The 24,309-nt window shown below is 44.0% G+C and overlaps 3 protein-coding genes and 1 long non-coding RNA gene across 5 annotated transcripts in view; 1 reads left to right on the plus strand and 3 right to left on the minus strand.

Annotated features, from left to right (window-relative positions):
• Positions 1–3,120: 3,120 nt before the first annotated feature.
• Positions 3,121–4,056, plus strand: LOC123729662 (uncharacterized). The gene is made up of 3 exons (XR_006761318.1): positions 3,121–3,576; positions 3,680–3,825; positions 3,929–4,056. It is a non-coding gene; the product is annotated as an uncharacterized lncRNA (long non-coding RNA).
• Positions 3,572–17,527, minus strand: tmem51b (transmembrane protein 51b). 2 transcript variants are annotated; one of them, XM_014166264.1, is made up of 3 exons: positions 17,115–17,527; positions 6,927–7,386; positions 3,572–5,744 (listed from the first exon to the last, which is right to left on the minus strand). In XM_014166264.1, exons 2-3 carry the CDS (start codon positions 7,325–7,327, stop codon positions 5,333–5,335), a joined length of 813 nt encoding a protein of 270 aa, XP_014021739.1. In that variant the 5' UTR covers positions 7,328–7,386; positions 17,115–17,527; the 3' UTR covers positions 3,572–5,332. The 2 variants fall into 2 exon arrangements, with proteins under 2 accessions (XP_014021739.1, XP_045561296.1); XM_045705340.1 differs by lacking the exon at positions 17,115–17,527 and having other exon boundaries at positions 6,927–7,888.
• A 1,669-nt stretch (positions 17,528–19,196) lies between these two features.
• On the minus strand, positions 19,197–21,871 carry LOC106582811 (kazrin). The gene is made up of 5 exons (XM_014166263.2): positions 21,570–21,871; positions 20,184–20,285; positions 19,824–19,990; positions 19,589–19,706; positions 19,197–19,458 (listed from the first exon to the last, which is right to left on the minus strand). Exons 1-5 carry the CDS (start codon positions 21,843–21,845, stop codon positions 19,300–19,302), a joined length of 822 nt encoding a protein of 273 aa, XP_014021738.1. The 5' UTR covers positions 21,846–21,871; the 3' UTR covers positions 19,197–19,299.
• Positions 21,872–22,300: 429 nt separating this feature from the next.
• The window catches only part of LOC106582810 (kazrin), a 169,012-nt gene continuing 167,003 nt past the window's right edge, over positions 22,301–24,309 (minus strand). The window contains exon 11 of the transcript XR_001323388.2: positions 22,301–22,494. The gene's annotated coding sequence lies outside the window, so the exon portion shown is untranslated. The remainder of the gene's footprint in view (positions 22,495–24,309) is intronic.

Consider the following 24,309-nt stretch of genomic DNA (forward strand, 5'->3'; position numbering starts at 1 on the left):
TAGATCCTTGTTTGGATACATTAATGTGAAGACAATATACAGATCGTTCCCGTCTTCACTTGATATGACAAACAGCAGGGATCAGCCATTATTGACGGCGATCCTGGAGCAATTAGGGTTAAGTGCCTTGCTCAAGGGCACAGACGCATTTTTCACCTTGTCGGCTTGGGGATTCAAACCAGCAACCTTTTCCGTTACTGGCCCATCGCTCTTAACTGCTAGGCTGTCTGCTGTCTTTCAAGTCCCTTCAGAGTGAATAAGAAGTAAACACATGTCCAATTTTTCCATTCTTGTGCATTGAAATGAGAAAACCCTGAGGAGATTTGAGATGTGAGCAGGTAGTTGGCCCATGTCTGCAGGTGCTTTCGGTGCAGCAACTTTAAGCTGAATATTTCTTAGTATTACATCATTCAGCACAACAATATTCTTTAAGACGGTAAAAACGTGTTTTTGCTGTCCCCAGTAAAATATTATGCATATGGTCCACTACAGCCATGTCTCTGGGCATGAAATGTGTCAATTTAAGTAGCTCTGGTCCCAGTTTGTCTTTATTGTTTTCCTCTCTGCCTTGGTCTTTGCCTGTGTCCACATACTCCCTTGCATTTTGTTAACTTCATTCTGACGTTGCAGTAAATGGTTGTCCGTCCGGTGTGTGATGGAGTAATCTGTTTTTCACTGCTTTCCAAATACTACCGCTGCACCATCGAGAGCCTCCTGACTGGTTTCATCACGGCCTGGTATGGGAATTGCTCCGTCCACAAGCGCAAGGCCCTCCAGCCGGCGAAGACGGCCCAGTACATCACTGGGACCGTGCTCCCACCCATACAGGACATCTACTCGAAACAGTGCCTAAGGAAGGCACGCAGCAACATCTAGGACCCCACACACCCCAGCCATGAGCATTTATCTTCCTTACCGTCGGCAGATGGTATTGGCGCATGAGGTCGGATACCAACAGCCGCAGAGACAGTTTCTGAACTGTATTATACTTACGCTCAGGGGCGTACTGGGGACATTCCGAAATTGCATTTTTGTCCCCCACAGTTTTATCATTGGAATGTGATACAAAATGAGACAATGCTGTGCTTTAGGATCATGCGGACGCCTCCGGGCGGTCGGGTAGACTGTTTGGAGTGTTTATCCGACTGGATAAAAAAAAAAAAAAATGAAGTTGCGCCCCTGTTTATGCTAAATATTTATTATATTCTACTGCCATTTACTTTATGTTCGTATTCTTATCTTTTATTATTTCTTATTGTTGTTGCATTGTCGAGAAGGAACCTGGAAGTAAGCGTTTCGTTGGATGATATACATACAAATGTCAAACAATCTTAAAACTGACTTGAATAAATGGCCACAGTTCAAGTCTACCTAAGGGGTGGCTATCTCATAGACACTAACGCGATAGCAGCTGGGTCTGGTCTACTTGTATATGAACCAGGAAGAAAATGTCTCTGCTGGAGCGACCATATACTTGTATCAGAGTTTCAATATTGATGGGACCGGAACTGTAATTTCATAAAACATTGGCTCAAACTCACCAATAAAATGCATGGGCATAGTGATTGAAAGGTAAATATTCCAATTAAACGAACAAAACCAGAAGTGAGGGTGTGACGGTTGAAAATGACCAATCAAATGAATGTGATTTGAAAACTCAGCCATACCACCTAAAGGCACAACAATTCATTGGGGGGTGTTTTTCTACTGGCGGTCATTTGAAAAAATATATTCATGCAGCTAACAATGAACAACACCCGGGAATTTCTACTCGTCGGACCATGCCATGGAAATGGTTACGGGTAACATTTATATATGGTACTGCGAGTACTCTATAGACCACGGCCACAACATTCCAAATGAGAGTGTCAAGAAACATTAATGGGGCTGTAGTGGAGCGGGTTGAGAGTCTCAAAGTTCCTTGGTGTCCACATCACCAACAAACTATCATAGTCCAAACACACCAAGACAGTTGAAGAGGGCACGACAACACCTTTTCCGAAAACACCTTTTCCCCCTCAGGAGACTGAAAAGATTTGGCATGGGTCCCCAGATCCTCAAAAAGTTGTACAGCTGCAACATCGAGAGCATCCTGACCGGTTGCATCATCGCCTGGTATGGCAACTGCTCTGCATTCGACCGTAAGGCACTACAGAGGGTAGTGCGTACGGTCCAGTACATCAATGGGGCTAAGCTTCCTGCCATCCAGGACCTATATACTAGGCGGTGTCAGCGGAAGGCCCCAAAAAATTGTCAAACACTCCAGTCACCCAAGTCATAGACTGTTCTCTCTGCTACCGCATGTCAAGCGGTACCGGAGCGCCAAGTCTAGGTCTAAAAGGCTCCTTAACAGCTTCTACCCCCAAGCCGTAAGACGACTGCTGATCAATTAATCCAATGGCCACCCGTACTATTTACATTGACACCCCCCCCCCCTTTGTTTTTACACCACTGCTACTCGCTGTTTATTATCTATGTATAGTCACTTTACCCCTACCTACATGTACAAATGACCTCGACTAAGCTGTACCCCCGCACATTGACTCGGTACCGGTACCCCCTATATAGGCGGTCATTTGAAAATATAGGGGGTACCGGTACCGAGTCAATGTGCAGGGGTACAGGTTAGTCAAGGTCATTTGGGGGGGTCAATGTAAATAGTCCGGGTGGCCATTGGATTAATTGATCAGCAGTCTTACGGCTTGGGGTAAAGCTGTTAAGGAGCCTTTATATATATATATATATATATATATATATATATATATATATATATATATATATATATATATATATATATATATATATATATAGCTTCGTTATTATTTTATTTTGTTACTTTATATTTTATTTTTTACTTTAGTTTATTTAGTAAATATTTTCTTAACTCTATTTCTTGAACTGCATTTTTGGTTAAGGGCTTGTAAGTAAGCATTTCACGTCAATGTCTACACCTGTTGTATTCGGCGCATGTGACAAATAACATTTGATTTGATTTGAAAGAAATCTAGCTAGCATAGCTATCTCTGCTAGCTGGCACTGTAGCAGTTATAACGTTGGCAGAGATAGCTACTGTAGCTAGCTAAGTCAAATTACTACAGTCAATATAGTCAATAACTAACATAACATGGATTTTAGTTGACTAAAACAAGCTGTTAGCAGACAAGTAAAGTTAACTAGCTAGCTACCAAACTTCCAAAGCAGTTGGCTAACGTTAGCTATCGAACGTTAGCTAGCTAACCAAGCATAGTAAAATACAGCAAAGGAGACAAGCGGCTATTGATTTTTAAAAAACGTTATTGATACAATTCGTTTTTGGGACCTGCCGGAAGTCTCTTTGTGCAAGGGAATGATGCATCACCAAATGAGGGCATGGATTTCCAACAACTCATGTCATAGCCAGGCTGAATCAGATGCCGGTCTACAACACGGTGGCTGATATGGACGAAAGACTGATGACACAAGTAGCTCAACTAGCTATTCCAACAACAACAGCAGCAGCTACAGCTAAGCACTTCTGCAGCGACTGCACTTGAAAGGATGATGGGCGATCGTCAGTCAAAAAGGAATGAGCTATCCGTAAGTTCAATGTTTACTTTTGCAACTTGGACACCGGTGGTAGCTAACATTATATATTTGAATCATATTAATTTACTAATGATGCTCTTGTCTGTTTTAATAGCGGGCAGTAAGGGATCCACACATTAATGCTGGTGAGGAGGACAAATATAGTATAAGCCGCAAGAAAAGTGAAGACAAATGTGATCACTTATGACTTGGAATTTGACAATAGTGTTTTGGGGGGAAAAGTCCAACCAAGCAATCAGGGTAGGTTTTTGTATGATGGTTATTTTAGCATTCTCAAATATGTTACATTAAGTGTTAGTACAAATATCATGCATGAACTTTTCTTTTTCAACTAATGTCTCAGGAACAAGAGTCCGCACAACACCTGTGTACTGTCTGCTGGTCAGTCAGCTGAGATGAAGGTGCACAGATGGAGAGTGGCGCATGGCAGAATTTGAAGGCGAGTAGTCCTATGAAGACATGGACTGACTGCAACAATATTCTACATTTTATCCTTTTTTCAATGATTTTGAAGCATATAACCATTGCTAATAGACCATACTGTCACCTCAGATGCAGTTGAAAATCAGTGTTGGACTGAAAGAGATGCATAAGTCGTCAGACACCGCAGACAGAGCAAAGGAATGGAACATACAAAAGAGAAGACTGCGTCGTACAGTACTGAGTTTTTAAAAGTTGAGACTTGTGCTTTTTTTCTTTTTTTAGCTTTGAGATGCAAGTGTTCAAGACAGTCGGTCAAAAGAACTCTGCTGAAAAGAAGCAGCGATTTGTGGGGGCAACTGAAGACATCATGTCTGATGTGGAGACAGACCCAGAGGACCCCGATGCATTTGTAATAACCTCCCCACCCTGGCGCTCCCCTGAGTTTGAGGACCTGATTGCATCAGCAGACTGAAGTTGAAGGGCCAAGCGAGCTTATGGAGAGAAAAGGGAGGGGGGTGTCACACTGGCAGTCAGAATCTCTAGTCTCCAGAGGGTTAACACCCCATTATTCCCCTTATCCAAAACTTGGTGGAAAAACAGCTTTTGAGAGTTCAGAGATAAGTTACTTCGACTGGTATGGAAGTGGCTTCAGAGGTGTAAGGATCATTAGGAGTCTGAAACTAGGGTATTTGGTGCAGTGTGTCCTGTAGGGCAGGGTTGTGCGGTATCCAGGTTCTTACCTTCACACCATTCCTGTACCATACCGTGATATACAGTATTACCGGCAGTGCACACAAGGGGTGCTAGTTCTTTCCAAACGTAAAAAAGTCATTTGAAATCATAGAAATTTGACGCACAAAACAAATTTAGGTAGCAGGGATCTTGATCCAGGAGGGGATCTTGCTATAACCAAGAAGCTTGATCTTGCAAGCTAGCCACTTAGCAAGTTAGCAAACAAAATGAATAGCTGGCTCCATGAGCTGGATAATTTAGATAGTTAACTTCGATAGTTAACTTATAAGCAGTGGCGTAGCACCCCGGCGAGCCTTCTGTAGGGCGATAGTTAAAAACACAGCCACAGTGTCCTAAACAGAGATCATAGTGCACAGAAGGAAAATAATGCCCCTGAATAAATAAGTCTATAAACGAGTCAAAATGGAGCTGAGAAACATCTTGATTCAAAGAAACAATGTCTGGGTCTGCCTCAGGGTGATGGAGGAACACTCACAGCCAGGCCTCATTATTAGACATCTGATCCAGCAATAGTGTTGTTTTACTCAACATGGAAACAATGCTTTTAGTACTCCCAGGCTAGGGGGTGCTGTCAGAACTCAGGCATCTTGTCGTCATACTGTGGTGGCGGAGTGATTGGTTCAATGGTCACCTTCGCATCAGTAGGGTTGCGAATGTTAAAACGCAAGTCCTTCAGATGGAGTTTCTCAGACTTGATTCTGCGTACTCTGTTGGGGCGTAGTATCCGGCTGGCCCGGCTGCTGCTGTGGGGGTTGGCTGCAGCAGCGGGCTGGGGCTCAGGAGTGGGACTGCTAGGATGAGCCTCCTTAACTGGGGCAGCACTTGGTCCCTCCCCCTCGTTTTCCACAGCACTGATGAGGTCCTCATAGGAAGGCAGCTGAGAGTTGCTCTGGCGTAAGTTGCTCTGGCGGATAGGGAACTGGCCACTGGTGACCGCTTCCTCATAGCTGGGCACGTTGTAGACTGGGACTGGCTCATCTAAACTGCAAAACAATGTACAGGGACACCGGTTTTAAATAAGTAACATGTCACATTTGAGCACTCATTTACCTTTCATGTTTTTTAAGGACACTAGAAATGCCTAAAATAGCTAAGTACTGCTTCTTACCTGATCATAATCCCCAAAACCTCCGTAGCAAGGACAATAAGAAGTTTTTGTATTGCCATGTTTTTGCTATTGTTGTTAACCTCACGAATGAGAGCCAATTGTAATGCAGGAAGTTGTACATACACAACAACTAGTCAAACTGGCCCGTTGTGGTAAAACGCTTTGCAGCATCTCAGAGGTCAATGTTTGTTTCTTTCTCTCATGGATATGTATTCCTTAATTACTACTGGTATGTAATGACATTTGGTGCTAGTTTTGCAGGTGGAAATGTTGCATGTAGCTCCTTTAACTAGCTTGGATTGGGAGAGACTAGATAACTGGTGCTTTAATGGAACTGTGTCAATCAAAAGGGACAATTATAGGACATACAGTTATACAGGAATATTATCAGGAACATATTCATTTCCAGGCATCATCCTGGGAACTACAGTGAGCTCCAAAAGTATTGGCACAGTTAATTTTTCTTGTTTTGGCTCTGTGCTCCAGCACTTTGGATTTGAAATGATACAATGACTGAGGTTAAAGTGCAGACTGTCAGCTTTAAATTGATGGTATTTTCATCCATATCGGGTGAACCGTTTAGGGATTACAGCACTTTTTGTACATAGTCCCCCCCCATGTGTTTTAAAGTAGTCCAAAGTTTAGTATTTGGCCCCATATTCCTAGCACGCAATGATTACATCAAGTAATATATTGTGTCATGTTGGAAGTGTTTAGAAACACATTCTATTCTTATTTACAATAAAAGGTGACTACAAAATTACACAATACATTATTTACCATTCATTTCTATTAGGCACAAAATAATCTCAAACACAACAAAAACAAAAAGCAAATGTATCCAACAAGTTTGTAGTCACAAGCTTGATGTATTCATTGTGTGCTATGAAATATGAGACCAAATACTTACCTTTTTACTACAATTCCCAATACTTTTGGAGCTCACTGTAAGTCATTTATGGGTTTATAGTGAAAACAAACCCTCTGAATCCCTTCTTGGATGATTCAAATCAATCACTGTTAGACAGTGATTATCTAAATCGATTGAAGCACTCACTTCTCTCCTGCCTCCCCAGCCACATGGTCCACGAAGCGGACTCCTTCGGCCTGTGTCTCCTGTCTTCTCTGGTGCTTCCTCCGCTTGTTCCTCACCCCCAGGCAGATAGACAGCAGCAGCATGGCCACCCCTGCCCCCACCAGCACATAGGCTATTGATAAGGTCTTTGCTGCTTCCTTGTCCTCCTTGCCATCCCCATCCTCACCATGGTGTGCTGGCACTGTTATACTGGAGTTGCCTGGAGTCTTGGTTGTCTGGGTAGCATCCCCGGGAACCATTGTCCACACAATCATGACGATGCCCAGGGCTATGAGCCCCACCCCAAGGGCACACAGGGCATACGAGGAGCCCGACCGGCTGATCCCATGGCTGGAGCTGGCTGGAACACCACTGGTACACATCCCCCCACCGAGTCCCACCACCCAACACTGTAGACTGGGGAGAGGAGACTTGTCCTAACCTGCAGTGTGGGAAAAAGGGGGGTGGTTCTCGCATTTAGTCAGGAGCAGGGGCATAGCAGTACAATAAAACCGGCAAAAGGCTAGACTAGCTGAAATCAGATGACAATGAACAACTTCCTGGGATAGACACAATGTGGCTGGGAAGGGGGCCAGAGCCAAAGCAGTTCAAGGTTTACATTAACCCGTGTTTTTGTTCTTCACAACACACATTTTACATAATAAAGAGCTGCTGGAATAGTGCCAACCAAAGAGAGCTGAATGATTATGTGAATGAGCCATTCATTGACCAAAAAGCACCTGGACAAAATGTAGGTTTAGGTCTAGAGACTACTGCAGTCAAGTTCTAGGAAATCTTCCTCAAAGACTAGAACGTTTGAATAAAAGCTAGCCCTGCTGTTGAAAATGTATTGTTGGAGGTTAAATACTTCACTTTGTGAATGTTGGTATTTCCAGTGACAATATATTACCCAGTCAAAGTCCTGTGTGTTTATTTGATGGTCTAGCCCTCCTAAATCATGCTAAACCAACATTACACCCCTAGTTTGCGTAATCAGGTTGTATTACTACAGCAATACAAACAGAGCATTGTTAACTTCTGGCACTTCCACTTGTTTCTCTCCAGTTTACAGGCAGCTAGAACGTGTCACAGTGTAATTTTCCGGCAGAGCACTTCACAATGTAGCTCAGTTGGTAGAGCATGGCGCGTGCAACGCTAGGCAGTGGGTTCAATTCCCGGGAGCACCCGTACATACATGTTTGCACGCACGACTTAAGTCACCGAGAAAAGCGTCTGCTAAATTGCATATATTATAAGGACATTCCATTTTGACAGCTTCAAAATGACAGACTCGTTTAATAGTGATATACCTCCATATCATGCTGGGAATCCTTGTTAATGTGGCAAATACCGAGTTTTTGCCCCTGCCCGCAAGCCCGGAAACCTCTTTCTCAAAGCTATACGTTCTGCGCACGTGTTATTGTACTCACACTCCTTGGCTGCTTCTCACACTCCCCCTCCCTTCAAGTTTCTCTCTTTACTCACCCTCTTCTGACCCATGATAATGTAACCTATGTATCTGACTCATTTTTCCAAACAACTGAAATAAAAACCCTGTAGCGATTTCAACCAACATTCCAAAAAATATATATTATGAAGGCTACACCACCTACGTGGTCTGGTGTAACGGATATTGCAGTTGCACAAGCAGGACGCGGTATCTACACATTGCATTGGAGCAACAAAAAAATTCCTGTCTTTATAGTTGCTGCCATATCTTAGCCACTAGCCAGAGTTCCTGAAAAAAAGAACACTACTAATTTGACTGCCTGTATGACTACTGCTTAGCCAACGCTTGCAATGATGAGGAAAAAATAACATTACATCGCTAATTAGACTGCATGTCTGTGTCTTGCTTGTGTTTGATATGGGCAATTCCATAACCGAATTGCGCTGAGACTCAAGATTTTTCCGTTAAAATGTATGCCAAACAAAAACCATTGATTTCAAGGTTTAACAAACCATACAACTCTATGCACAATGACTACTTTTAACAATTTACAGTGAACATTTGACAAAAACACGTTTCCTGGAAGAACTGTGCAGATGCGAAGTTCGATAACAGAACTTCTGTAAAATCTCCCTTAGTTTAGAGTATGTGTACACCTTTTAATTAAGATTTAAAAAATGTCTGCAGAAAGAATGGTGTGTTAGCTATGACATGACACACTGACTTTGAAAAAAATCTCTTTTGATTGTTCAACTACAGTAAGTGAAGTGAATTTACACCAGGTAACGGAATTGAGGTAAAGGAATTTCATCATGGATCTCTGATCTGTACCACACAGAAATGCATAATTATGAATATGGTGGTGTATCCTAAATGGGTACACAAAAAAGGTATACACATGCAATATCCTCTTTGCATATTTGGGTATTATTCTACACACCGGCTATTATTTTAATGAGCTCTGGCCCCAAAACAAGACCAAATTTGGTTGGTGTGGACTAACAAGTTTGGACGTCAAAGTACAGTACAGCTCAGAAAACTAGAGTTCGCTATAGTACTAAAGTAGAATATACTCTACTTTTCTTGACTGTACTGAACTCTACTGTACAGTGCTGTGCTGTCCAAACTTGTGAACCCAACTGTAGCCAACTAAATTGCATAAATTCCATTACAGAAGGCAGAACAAAATTCCCCCAAACTAAATACAAGTGTTGATCTTATGTAGCTGGCAGGGGTCTTTACTTCAACATTGTGTTTTGATGTATTTCCAATACCTTTCAAAACTTTTTATGGTAGATGTTTTCTAAGACCTCTTTTCTATCTGTTTGACCAGAAATCAAAGCCTTTGCTTATTCCTAATTTTGAGGATGGAAAATGGTTGAAAAATGTATATATGTTTTAATTTATAAAAAATATAGACTATGAACTTTATATGTTGGTGCTCATGAGTCTTTTTACATGGAAATTACCATATGCTGCCTAGATAGCTGAATGTAAGTTTTGGATTGGGGCAAAAAAAAATCTGTGTTTTAACCACACAGGTCCTACTAACTGCTCAGCTGAAGGTTGGTAGTGGAGCATAAGCATGTATCCGGACTGAAGGTTGGCAACCGAGCATGCATCCGGCCGGTAACCAGTCTGACAATGGGTGAGTTCGTTTTGCGTCGCCCGGCGCATAATTATTCCTTAAGTTGTTTGTCAAATACTGCTTTAGACTGCCTACTGTTTGTGATGATACTCTTCATAGTTATGCTGCCCTATAATGTAGTAGTGAGAGTTGCCAATCTTCGTAATGATGAGAAAAATAACAAATGGCTATTTTGACTGCCCGTCAGTGTTTTGCTTGTGTTTAATATGCTTGCCTAAAAAGCTGCATGTTTGCTAGACTGCTTATGTCGTGCTTATGTTTGCATCTTTTACAACAGACAAAGTTTGGACGAACATGTCGTTTGTGTGCAACATGATAGCTGCATGAAGCCTGTCAACCCTTCTGAAAAAAATAACTTAAAAGCGTGCTAGCAAGAGGCATGGAATGCATAGTTCCCATTCTTCCCCCTCTCCCCCTCTTTCTCCCACCTCCCTTCCCCCTTCTCCTTCCTTTTCTCCTTCTCCCACTTATAGGTCTTTAGTGTACAACATGAAGTTTCCCTTCCATGTCAAGGAGGGGAAAGCAGCAGTGGAGCAATCAGCAGAAGCTATGTAGGCAGCGAAGTGGGCAGCAGCTAAGGCCTCCCGAGTGGCAGTGGCACAGCGGTCTAACACTTCGATCACACCGGCAACGTCCTAGGGCAAAATAGTACGCAGCATCATCTTGATATGTATGCAACAAAAGCTGAACATTCACCTTCTGTTACCATCTCTGTCAAGCCGTCTACGCATACAGTCTGACGCATACGTTCGATAAATCCAAGGTATGCACCACACCGAACGCACTGCAACTGCCTCTGCAACGCAATGTAATTCTGGTGTACCAAAAAGCAATTACGCTGTCGGCACTGCAGTGCTAGAGACGTTACTACAGACCAGGGTTCATTCCCGGGCTGTGCCACAACCGGCCGTCGCCGGGAGTACCATAGGACGGTGCACAATTGGCCCAGCGTCGTCCGGATTATGGGAGGGTTTGGCTCCTCGCGCTCTAGCAACTCCTTGTGGCGGGCCGGGTGCCTGCAGGCTGACCACGGTCGCCAGTTAAACGTGTTTCCTCTGACACATTCATGCGGCTGGCTTCCGGGTTAAGCTGGCGGGTGTTAAGAAGCGCGGGTAGGCGGGTCATGTTTTGGTGGACGCATGACTCCACCTTCGCCTCTCCCGAGCAGCAATGAGACAACATTGAGAATTGGAGAGAAAATGGGTTAAGAAAATATATAATAATCTCTGTATCATTAGCCAGAAAACCCGGAACCGCAGCCACTCCGTATGTTAAATTGTTTGACTTGTTGGATCACTTTAAGAGGTGCTTGGGGTGGGAATAAAAGACCGGTTTTGAAAAGTGTGTATAGCTTCACAGTACAGGTGTTAACATGCACTAAAAAGACAGTATCCTAGAAAGGAATGACAAATTCCGGTTAATCAAAATTGTACTGTGAAGGATGGCAGTTGAAGGCATGCAGTGCACTGATCACATTACCATGAAACAATTTTTGACATGAAAGTGATGAGACAATATCAGAAGCATGAATGTATGATAAGCCTTCTATTTGCAACAGTGGCTAGACCTTCAGGTGCTCTACAACAAATATACAGTGGCTTCAGAAAGCATTCATACCCCTTGACTTAGTTCACATTTTGTTGTGTTAAAGCCTGAATTTAAAATTGATTAAATATCAATTTTTCTCACCCATCTACACACAATTCACCCCAATGACAAAGTGAAAACATGTTTTTAGAAAATGCTTCAAATTTATTGAACCCTAGATACAGAAATATATCATTTACATAAGTATTGACACCCCTGAGACAATACTTTGTAGAAGCACCTTTGGCAGCGATTACAGCTGTCAGTCTTTCTGGGGAAGTCTAAGAGCTTTCCACACCTGGATTGTGAAACATTTGCACATTATTATTTTCAAAATTCTTCAACTCTGTCAAATTGGTTGTTGATCATTGCTAGACAACCATTTTCAGGTCTTGCCATAGATTTAAGTCAAAACTAACTCGGCCACTTAGGAACATTCACTGTCTTCTTGGTAAGCAACTCCAGTTTAAATTTAGCCTTGTGTTTTAGGTTATTGTTCTGCTGAAAGGTGAATACATCTCGCAGTGTCTAGTGGAAAGCAGACTGATGTAAATAGTCCGGGTGGCCATTTGATTAATTGTTCAGCAGTCTTATGGCTTGGGGGTAGATGCTGGTAAGGAGCCTTTTGGTCCTAGACTTGGCGCTCCGGTACCGCTTGATATGCGGTAGCAGAGAGAACAGTCTATGACTTGGGTGACGGAGTCCTTGACAGTTTTTTGGGCCTTCCTCTGACACCGCCTAGTATATTGGTCCTGGATGACAGGAAGCTTGGCCCCAGTGATGTTCTGGGCCGTACGCACTACCCTCTGTAGCGCCTTCAAATCAAATGTTATTTGTCACATGTGGCGAATACCACAGGTGTAGACATTACAGTGAAATGCTTACTTACAAGCCCTTAACCAACAATGCAGTTAAGAAAAATAAGTGTTAAGTAAAAAATAGATACAGTTGAAGTCGAAAGTTTACATACACTTATGTTGGAGTCATTAAAACTCGCTTTTCAACCACTCCACAAATTTCTTGTTAAGAAACTATAGTTTTGGCAAGTCGGTTAGGACATCTACTTTGTGCATGATACAAGTAAAGGGGTTTTTTACACTTTTTTTTTAAGAGGGAAAAAAGAAAAAAACAAAACAAAACACCCGTTTTAAAAAAAACCGACGATAAACAGTCCTGTAAGGCTTATACAAGGAACAACTACCCACAAAATCCTATAGAAAAACACCCCTCTTAAATAGGACCTTCAATTAGAAGCAACTAGGAGCAGCTGCTTCCAATTGAAGGTCAACCCAACAAACACCACATAGAAATAGACATACTAGAACTAACATAGAAATATACTAACATAGAACATAACCAAAAACCCTGGGAACACTCTAAACAAACACCCCTCTACCTAAACACATAGCCCAACAACCACGAAACACTCTAAACAAATACCCCCTGCCACGTCCTGACCAAACTATAATAACAAATAACCCCTTTACTGGTCAGGACGTGACAGTACCCCCCCCCCCCCCCAAAAAGGTGCAGACCCCGGATGCACCTCACATAAAAATAAACACAAAAATAAACCCCCACAACTAAAGGGAGGGTGGCTACCGTCACCGACGGTTCCCGTGCGACACCCCCCCCTCCCCAATCCTCCTACTGTGGAGGTGGCTCAGGCTTTGGCCTTAGTCCCCCATCTAACCTGTCCACCCCCGCTGAATACCTCAGGCTGAAGCACGTCACTGTAGACCTCGGGCTGAAGCGCGTCGCTGTAGACCTCGGGCTGAAGCGCGTCGCTGTAGACCTCGGGCTGAAGCGCGTCGCTGTAGACCTCGGGCTGAAGCGCGTCGCTGTAGACCTCGGGCTGAAGCGCGTCTCTGGCTGCGCCGATTCCGGACTGTAGGGCGACTCTGGCTGCGCCGATTCCGGACTGTAGGGCGACTCTGGCTGCGCCGATTCCGGACTGTAGGGCGACTCTCGCTGCGCCGATTCCGGACTGTAGGGCGACTCTCGCTGCGCCGATTCCGGACTGTAGGGCGACTCTCGCTGCGCCGATTCCGGACTGTAGGGCGACTCTCGCTGCGCCGATTCCGGACTGTAGGGCGACTCTCGCTGCGCCGATCCGGACTGTAGGGCGACTCTCGCTGCGCCGATTCCGGACTGTAGGGCGACTCTGGGAGCTCCGGACTGTAGGGCGACTCTCTCGCTTCCGGACTGTAGGCCGTCTCCCTCGGTTCCGGACTGTGGGCCGTCTCACTCGGGTCCCGGACTGTGGGCCGTCTCACTCGGTCCCGGACTGTGGGCCGTCTCACTCGGTCCCGGACTGTGGGCCGTCTCACTCGGCTCCGGACTGTGGGCCCTCTGTCTCGGTTCCGGACTGTGGGCCGTCTCTCTCGGTTCCGGACTGTGGGCCGTCTCTCTCGGTTCCGGACTGTGGGCCGTCTCTCTCGGTTCCGGACTGTGGGCCGTCTCTCTCGGTTCCGGACTGTGGGCCGTCTCTCTCGGTTCCGGACTGTGAGCCGTCTCCCTCGGTTCCGGACTGTGGGCCGTCTCTCTACGGGGCACTGTCGCCGGAAGCTCTAGACAGGGCTCTGTCGCCGGACACTCTGGAAGGGGCACTGTCGCCGGACACTCTGGAAGGGGCACTGTCGCCGGACACTCTGGAAGGGGCACTGTCGCCGGACACTCTGGAAGGGGCACTGTCGCCGGACACTCTGGAAGGGGCACTGTCGCCGGACACTCTGGAAGGGGCACTGTCGCCGGACACTCTGGACGAGGACTGTGCAGTGAAAGCCTTGTGCGTGGTGCTGGCTTTGGAAGTGCCAGACTGGAAACACCCACCTCAGGGCTAGTGCGAGGAGCAGGAGTAGGACGAGTTGGACTGGGCTGACGCACTGGAGGCCTGGTGTGTGGTGCTGGTAGTGGAGATACCAGACTTGAGACACGCTCCCCAAGGCTATTGCGAGGAGCGGGAACAGGGCATCCTGGACTGGTCTGACGCACTGAAGGCCTGGTGCGTGGTGCTGGTAGTGGAGGTACCAGACTTGAGACACACTCCCCAAGGCTATTGCGAGGAGCGGGAACAGGGCATCCTGGACTGGGCTGACGCACTGAAGGCCTGGTGCGTGGTGCTGGCTTTGGAGACGCCAGACTGGATACACGCACCTCAGGGCTAGTGCGAGGAGCGGGAACAGGATACACTGGGCCGTGAAGGTGCACTGGCGGTTTCGAGCGCAGTACTGGCACCACCCTTACTGGCTGGATGCCCGCTTCCCCCTGGCAAATGCGGGACGCTGGCACCGCGCACACCGGCCTGTGAATGCTCGGCCTCGACGCCGTGCGCATCACCCCATAGCACAGGGCCTGACCAGTAACATGCTGCCTCCGGTAAGCACGGGGAGTTGGCTTGGGGCTTAACCCTGGCCCAGCCAAACTACCCGTGTGCCCCCCCATTTTTTAAAAATTGGGGCTGCCTCTCAGGCTTCCATGCCAGTCGTGTTCCAATATACCAGTCCCGGTCCTCTCCAGCCTTCCTTCATGGTCCCTCTCCGGCTAAAATCTCCTCCCAAGTCCACGACTCACAATAACTCCTTTCTAGCTCCTTACCCCGCTGCTTGTTCCGTTGGTGGTGGGAAGTTCTGTAACGGTCGTCATATATAGTGGACCAAGGCGCAGCGGGTTGAGTGCTCATTTTAAACTTTATTTGAGACACGTAACAAGAAAACGAACGAACGCACAGTATTACAGGCTAAACACAGCAGTGCAAAAACAACTTCCCACAAAACCCATTCCAAAAACACCCCTCTATATAGGACCTTCAATCAGAGGCAACAAGGAACAGCTGCCTCAAATTGAAGGTCCATCCAATAACCCTAAACATAGAACTAAAAAGACTAGACCAGAACATAGAAATATACTAACATAGAACATAACCAAAAACCCCGGAACACTCTTAACAAACACCCCCTGCCACGTCAGACTATATTTAGTTGAAAAAATAATAATAATACATCAGAATATGTTTATTGCCTCTTAAGTGAAGAGAGCAATGTGAAAAAAAAATATTAATAATAAAATTGGGGGAAAGAAATGTGTGTTATTGAAAATTGTGTGTTATGCAGGTTGAGTAAACAAATGTGAAGTGACGTGTAGTTACATAGAAAAGTAGTTTTCTTTTAAAGGAAGGAAGATGATTTGTTATGTGTTAATAACATTTAGACTACGTTACCCAGCAGGCTATGCGGGGGGGCAGGTGGTTGAAGAATGCCTTGAATGGCTAAACAAGGAGTTTTCTAACGGAATTATATGTTCATTAAAAGTAGTTAAACCTACGCCCCGGTTTGTCATTATACAAGGAACAAACATAACGCCCAGATCGTCAAAAAGTTCTACAGCTGCACCATCGAGAGCATCCTGACCGGTTGCATCACTGCCTGGTATGGCGACTGCTCGGCATCTGACCGTAAGGCGTTACAGAGGGTAGTGCGTACGGCCCAGTACATCACTGGGGCCAAGCTTCTAGCAATCCAGGACCAATATAATAGGCGGTGTCAGAGGAAAGTCCATAAAATTGTCAGAGACTCCAGTCACCCAAGTCATAGACTGCTTTCTCTGCTACCGCACGGCAAGCGGTACCGTAGCGCCAAGTCTAAGACCAAAAGGCTCCTTAACAGCTTCTACCCCCAAGCCATAAGACTGCTGAGCAATTAATCAAATGGCCACCAGACTATTACATTGACCCCCCCTCCCCCCATTTGTACACTGCTGCTACTCACTGTTTATTATCTATGCATAGTCACTTTATCCCTCCCTACATGTACAAATTACCTCTAACCTGTACCCCAGCACACTGACTTAGTACCCCCTGTATATAGCCTCGTTATTGTTATGTTATTATGTTATTATTTTTTACTTTAGTTCATTTGGTAACTCTTCTTGAACTACACTGTTGGTTAAGGGCTTGTAAGTAAGCATTTCACGGTAAGGTCTACACTTGTTGTATTCGGAGCATGTGACAAATAAAGTTTGATTTGATTTACTTGCTGTAATGCAATATGCTTTGTGAACTTCACTGGACAGAGGTTGCACCGGTTTTGTGAAGAAACAAAGGTGTGGTTGAATTTATTCTTCCACTGTCTTCTTATTGTCTCGGCCTTAGGCCTATATATCACCGTGGCAAGGCATATTAACTAAGTTATTGATCAAACAACGCAATAATCACAACACGTACAGTATGGCCTTTTTTCTGGCCTGGCTTCCCCAGTTATTTTACCCGCGCACCTCTACTGAAGTGGGCAGCCAGGACCTTAAAAGGAGGAACTAAAATCATGTTACCAACTCTGTGGCATTATGTCACCTTGACATCTGGTCATTAGAGACACACTTCTATTTTGTGTTATCAGATAACACTAATACATTACATACTTATAATAAAGTTAGTCTGAAGAACAGTGCTCCAAATGTCAAGGTGAATTGCAATTTGAGACGATCTTACCTGTTCCAGCCGTGAACGCTCAACGACCAATGACTTCCCTCCAAGTCGAATACCTGATATATATCGCAGGTGTTTTCAAGATGACGATATCGCTACCCCAATATGCATAATGTAATCCTGCTTTGAAAGCTGTATTAACTAACGTGTGTATTTCCTCCGATGACAGTCGCTATAGAATTCAAGGAATATGTTAAACAGGAACTTTATCAAAATTCCAACCAGAGTGAAACCTCCTCCGGTTGTAAAGTGTTATTAAGTTAACCCTTTGCTGCCTCCTTGCTATTATGCCGCACATAGACGGACGTTCATAAAGAGCGTTTATGATGGATTTTCCCCATAAACTCAAATAAACGTGGATTGACAATTGTGTTCCCCTAAATAGGCCTGTCTGAAAAGTGTCTGAGCAGACTAAATCCAAATGAAAACGAAACGAATGCAATTAGACCTTTCTCGATGTTCTTATGTACTCATAATAAACTGCAATAATGTGCATTTCTGATAGCGTTTATATCTTTATTATTGAGTAGGCCTACACAAAACACAAGTAATGTATTGTAGTTCATGTACAGTAGTTTCAAACATTTTTTTTCAGCAGTGGCACATGTACAGTACATAATTACTTCATAAACACCAATATGAAAACATACAATATAAACTCTGACCTCTTTCTTATTTCATGGAAATTGCCACTCTTTTCTGTTGTTAGTAGTCTGACTATATGTATGTGATATGCTAGATTGAAAGTAGATTGTTTTACGCCACAACAAATCAACAATTGAGTGTGTGTTTCCTGTAACGCATAAGCCTTTGATATTCAAACCACATCTTACACCCACATTTGACTAGTTTGAACTAGCCTAATGTTCCCACTTTCTATGTCTTTCTGACTATGTTCACCAGGGTGCAGGGGCTGGTTTTTGTAGGAGATCGCCAGAGCTGATATACCTGTTTTCTTCTGGTTCTATTCCCCCTCCAGCTGTTTGAAGGTGTGATATGGTTGTGGAATGTTCTGGTGAAATACTCTACTGTTGTACTGTATACTCATGCACTCTGAGTTAATGATGATAAAACAAATAACATTTCCCTTGACATCCTGGCCTACGTAAACATTCTACCCCATGGCATTAGACCTTCATTATCCGTAATGCAAACTGTACAAATATTTACAATATTGTAATCACTGAGAGACAGCAAAATCTTATCTTAAATCTTAATCTTATAATGAATTGAATATTAGAATGTAATATTTGACCATATTTACAATGAAATTAAAGACTCCTTTGCAAATAACAAACAAGAGTTTAATTCAACAATATGAAAAGCTGTGTGGCCTCTGTAGTTTCTAGGAATTTTCCCAGCATGTTTACATGGAATTGTATTATATTTCTGACAAACATAACAAACTGTAGTCTGTACCTAATTTTCCAGACTCCCCCACTCCCCCACCTTATTCTCCTGACGGCTGTTGTCTTAACTCAAGGCCAGTTATCTCTCACAATATGGAATGTAATTATAAACTTACATGGAACCCAGGGAATGGCTGGTTCCGAAGATATGGGTTCCAAGTTCCAGACAAGTAGTGGACATCTGCAACTGATTTGAGCCAGGAAACCCAGGCAGGCCGGGCCGTAATCACTTTCCTGCATAGGGAGGCCGGCCAGGCCAGGCCAGGCAGTGAGATATATGAAACGGGGCATGGACGTCAAAGGACCGAGACATCAGGCGTACTTCTTCCCTCCAGAGATCCTGGCCAAAGTGAATGATCATCCTCCTGACATGGCAACAGGAACAGACCACTTTCACCCTCCAGGGACTTTTGATACGCAGCAACACATTATTACCATAATGTTCCTCGATATATGTTACAAGAGATGCCTTGTTTAAAGAAAAGCTGTGATGGTCATTCTTTGAAAGGAAACATGCCACCAGTTTTCCTGCAAAGTGGAGCTTTGAATGTTACAACATGTTCATAGTTTTCTCCTATTCAAACATAAGGCATTGTCCACTGATATATTGACATTTACTGTAGAACAATAAATAAAATGTTTCTGAAATTGAAAATAAAATGGTCAATTCCAAAAATGAAGATTTTGATTTATTTTAGATTGTCAAAAAACAGCAATTCTGTTGATATTGAATGCTTTTCACCTGGAGTTAACCACCTGTATCCCCCACAGGGCACAGTTCAGACATTGGTGATCTCAACACTCTTGTAGGTGTGCATGGGACTTCCCTTTGTCCTGGGCACAGCCTGCACCCGTGCCTCTCTGGGCAGAGATCCACAGCTGCCATGGTAACCAAGGCCCCGTCCAATGGCGATCTTTGAGTTAAACCGAAGAGGACTCTGGGAAATTAGAGGAAGAATAAGTCAAAACAGAATTCATACCCAGTGGAACAGTCCAGCCTAATTTTGATTAACTACCATTTGTCGAGACATCTTCATAAATAAAATTGTTAAAGTAGCTTCTTCTTACCTTGCCTGACCTTCGTCTCATAGACACTATCTCCTCGTTATAGCGGCTAACAGCAGAAGGGGATTGTGGTGGGGCTCCCGTTCCCGGCACTTCACAATCCTGCTCCACACTAGTTTGCCTACAAGGGGTAGGAAGAAGGGAAGAGTCAATTAACTTCACTGCTGTAAATTCAACAAAACATTCTACTTATTGCCAAGGACCTTAAAAACGTAAATGATATAGGGAGACCAATCACCTGGCAGGGATGGAGAGAGCCTTCATCTCCTCATACATGTGCCGATGAAGCATATGTTTATGGCTGGGGATTCCCAGGGCCTTGGCCATGGCATCTGCATCAAATGAGGGGTCCAGAGCCAGCACAGCACCATGGACTCCCCTGCCATGAAGACTATCAGCATACTCCTGACCAGTGAGACATAGGGACATAATGTTATCCAACAAGAACAATGGCAAACAAACAACTTGGCTAAATTTGCCTCAATCTCCCCTAACAGGATCTATACAGTGTATACACCAGTCTACTGGCCCAAAACGGAGACAGTCTGAATGGAATCCAGGTGCATTCTGATGTTTCTGCACTAGGAAAAGGACCCACTTTTAGGTCTATGTCTCTGATCCACTTTATGACTCTGTGGCAAGTCCAAACCACTGGGTCCTGGTCCTTGTGCTCACACTGGGCTCGGCGAGCCTCCAGGACCTGCACACCAACAACACACACATACTGCACTGTTAATATACAGTTATAATACAGTACGGTTACTATTGTATGGTTACAATAGTAAGGTTACTACCGTACGATTACAAAAGTACGGTTACTACTGTACGGTTACAATAATAAAGTTACTACCGTACGGTTACAACAGTACGGTTACTACTGTACGGTTACAATAATAAAGTTACTACCGTACGGTTACAAAAGTACGGTTACTACTGTATGGTTACAATAGTAAAGTTACTACCGTACGGTTACAAAAGTACGGTTACTACTGTACGGTTACAACAGTACGGTTACTACTGTACGGTTACTACTGTACGGTTACTACTGTACGGTTACTACTGTATGATTACTACTGTACAGTTACTACTGTACGATTACTACTGTATGATTACTACTGTACGGTTACTACTGTAGGATTACTACTGTACGGTTACTACTGTACGGTTACTACTGTATGATTACTACTGTACTGTTACTACTGTATGATTACTACTGTACTGTTACTACTGTATGATTACTACTGTACGATTACTACTGTACGGTTACTACTGTACGGTTACTACTGTATGATTACTACTGTACTGTTACTACTGTATGATTACTACTGTACTGTTACTACTGTATGATTACTACTGTACTGTTACTACTGTACGGTTACTACTGTACTGTTACTACTGTATGATTACTACTGTACAGTTACTACTGTATGATTACTACTGTATGATTACTACTGTACGGTTACTACTGTATGATTACTACTGTACGGTTACTACTGTACGGTTACTACTGTATGATTACTACTGTACTGTTACTACTGTATGATTACTACTGTACTGTTACTACTGTATGATTACTACTGTACTGTTACTACTGTATGATTACTACTGTACTGTTACTACTGTACGGTTACTACTGTACTGTTACTACTGTATGATTACTACTGTACTGTTACTACTGTATGATTACTACTGTACTGTTACTACTGTACGGTTACTACTGTACGGTTACTACTGCATGATTACTACTGTACTGTTACTACTGTATGATTACTACTGTACTGTTACTACTGTACGGTTACTACTGTATGATTACTACTGTACTGTTACTACTGTACTGTTACTACTGTACGGTTACAACAGTACGGTTACTACTGTACGGTTACTACTGTATGGTTACTACTGTAATCACTCCACAAACACACCGGGAGGAGAGGATGAGAGGTCACTCTAATGTCACAGTATTGATAATGAACACAGGTCTGACCTCTTTGTCGAAGTTGAGCAATTGCAGGAGCTGGATGGCCAGGAGCAGGCTGGTTTGGTGGGACTGGGTGGTGATGTTCAGGAGTCTCTCCAGGTCTCGTCGGCTGAGGGAGTTGAGCACCCGGCCGTCCACCAGTTGGCTTTGGAAGGCTTGGGAATACTGGGGCAACCCGATGTCACTCAACCAAGATTTGGCAACCCAATGATGGTCCATTTCAGCAGCCTTTGATAGCCTAACATTTGAGACGGTCATACTCAGCAATGTGTGTGCATACATGCCTGTTTGTGTGTGTGTGGATGTTCCAGCTCACCCCTGGCCAGCCTCTGCCTCCCTGTAGTCCTCGATGGCGAGGCGTAGCTTCCTGCGGTGCATGGGGTTACTGATGCCCAGTCCCAGCTCCAGGTCCTCGTCTGTCAGCCCCAGCAGCACCTGCAGCCAGGGGACACCCACCCAGAGCACTCTTCTCATCAATCTACACCTCCACTGCACAGCACTCACAGACTAAGGCACAAACATGCAAGCAAGCATGGACGAGGAAATACTAGATCTATTGCAGATTCTATGAGGGAGGAAAGCATGCCGAAATCCAGGTTTTCCTGGGAAGATGAGGGATTCTTAGTAACGCTGCTACCGTCATTACAAGCTTTGTAAAAACAAGTCCAGAAATCAGACTTAAAGTGGATGTGTACTTGTTAAATGTGGAAGCGTGGAGGCCATACCTTCCCACTTTTGACGTTTTCCGAGCAAGCACGAAGGTACATGGACATTGCCATGACAACCTCCAGCCAGGCTTGTACCGCCCCTGCCTTCCACAGTGACATGGGCATGTTCCGAATGAGCTCCATCTGCTGGAGGCGGTCCAGCTGCTCCTCTCCGTCTGATAGGCTGTGTTGTTGTGTTGATAGGCTGGAGAGGCTGTCAGAGTCTGTCAGGATTGGTCAGGGGAAGTAGAGGTACAGGACAGGGGAGGGGTTTGGGGTCAAAGGAATTGAGAGGCAAAAATGACTCATCCAACTCAAATTTAACAGTAGAAAAGGGAGGATATATAACTGTGTACCTAGGATATTACTAACGCCCCTCTGTAAAATGTTGACATGCCTACAATATGTACCGTCTACTGAAACACATGGGATTGTTGGACAACTCCCATCAACCTGTACAATGTCCCCCGGCATCTAACATCAAACATGCCATTTCATGACAGGAGTATTAGCGATTGACTGACAGAGGTTCTCAAACAAGAGACCAGGAAAGTGTAAAAACCGCTTTAGGACTATTACGAACAGTCAGCCACTGCTCTATGTAGCCAGAAGATGGTGCCAGAGTAATTCACAACAGCCGTGTATTATTGAGGTCTCTCTACAGTCTAGAGTACTGATTCGATGCCATAATGAGGACATTAATGAATGGCTCATCACACTACAATGTATATTACAAAGTGAGAACCGGTGCCACAACTGAGCAGGTGACTCAAGCATTGACAAATACAGGAAAACCTATTTTAAATACAACTATTAGTATGCATTTACTAAAAGTCAGTCTATGGTTTTACTGTTCAGCAAATGCTGTGTGGATTGGGTTAAGGTTTGAGTTTGAATGTCTGTTTGAATGATCGGGTGGGGATGGAGTAACTTTTAGTCACTAGGGGCAAATATTAAATATTGAGACAAAGTAGAAACGCAACACATTAATCATAACTAACATCTGCTGTGAATTTACAACCTGTTTAAACAAGCCTCCCACAAATAAGTACTCTGCAAAATCCAGGACGATTAGCAAGTGTTCAGCCAGTGTTCCTTCAACCTTGTCAACATGCTGAGAGTGAGGCCTACATGCTGAGAGTGAAGTACAATCTCTATGAATTGTTCAGTAGCACAGGAGGTCATTTCCCTTCAGTATGGTTTTATGAATGATCCCCACAGTCTGGAAACAAACACTTGGTAAATCACAGACGAGGGTATCTTTTCTGGGGAGTGAGGGAAGGAGGGAGTCGCCATCCAACATGGCCCAGAGAGGAAGTGTTGAGAGGGGCACCAGGACACAAGAACAGATTAGACATGGAACAGAAAAACGTCACATGGATACTTGGTTGCTGGTTTTATTTTAAAATAAGATTTTATTTCAATCATTTATCATGTTCATTTTTACCCTAGAAGTTACTTCTTGTTCTTTAAATAAAATACTTAATAGATTTACTCTTTTATGCAACATCTCCTGAATGACAAAACATTACACAGATTATTATCATAATCACAAATGTAAGAAATGAGGAGGGGTTGTATGCTAAAGAGCAAAACAAACCAAAAAAAACTTTCATTGCATCCAGAATGATGCAAGAGAATGACAAATGGGAATGGGTTTTGTTTTGGGGGGGGTTAGCGAATACGAACAACAGAGAACGCTTGAGGTTGTTATTTTCACTGCTAACTAATGGATTCCTAACCAAAGCAGCACAGATAATCATGCAGGGGTTTTAGTGCACAGTCCTATGCTTACCGTTGGCACGTTACATAGTTGTCAACTCAATAAGGACAAAAGCGATCTTACAAGGCATTGCTAACAGTGACACACATCTACTCTTGACTCTGTTTTGTTTGATCAAAGACCAAACTTGAACCTTTGGCAATTTAAAATGCGTTCAAACAGTGTGTGTGTGTGTGTGTGTGTGTGTGTGTGTGTGTGTGTGTGTGTGTGTGTGTGTGTGTGTGTGTGTGTGTGTGTGTGTGTGTGTGTGTGTGTG

This window comes from Salmo salar, chromosome ssa22, assembly GCF_905237065.1.
Source record: "Salmo salar chromosome ssa22, Ssal_v3.1, whole genome shotgun sequence".
Lineage (NCBI taxonomy): Eukaryota > Metazoa > Chordata > Actinopteri > Salmoniformes > Salmonidae > Salmo > Salmo salar.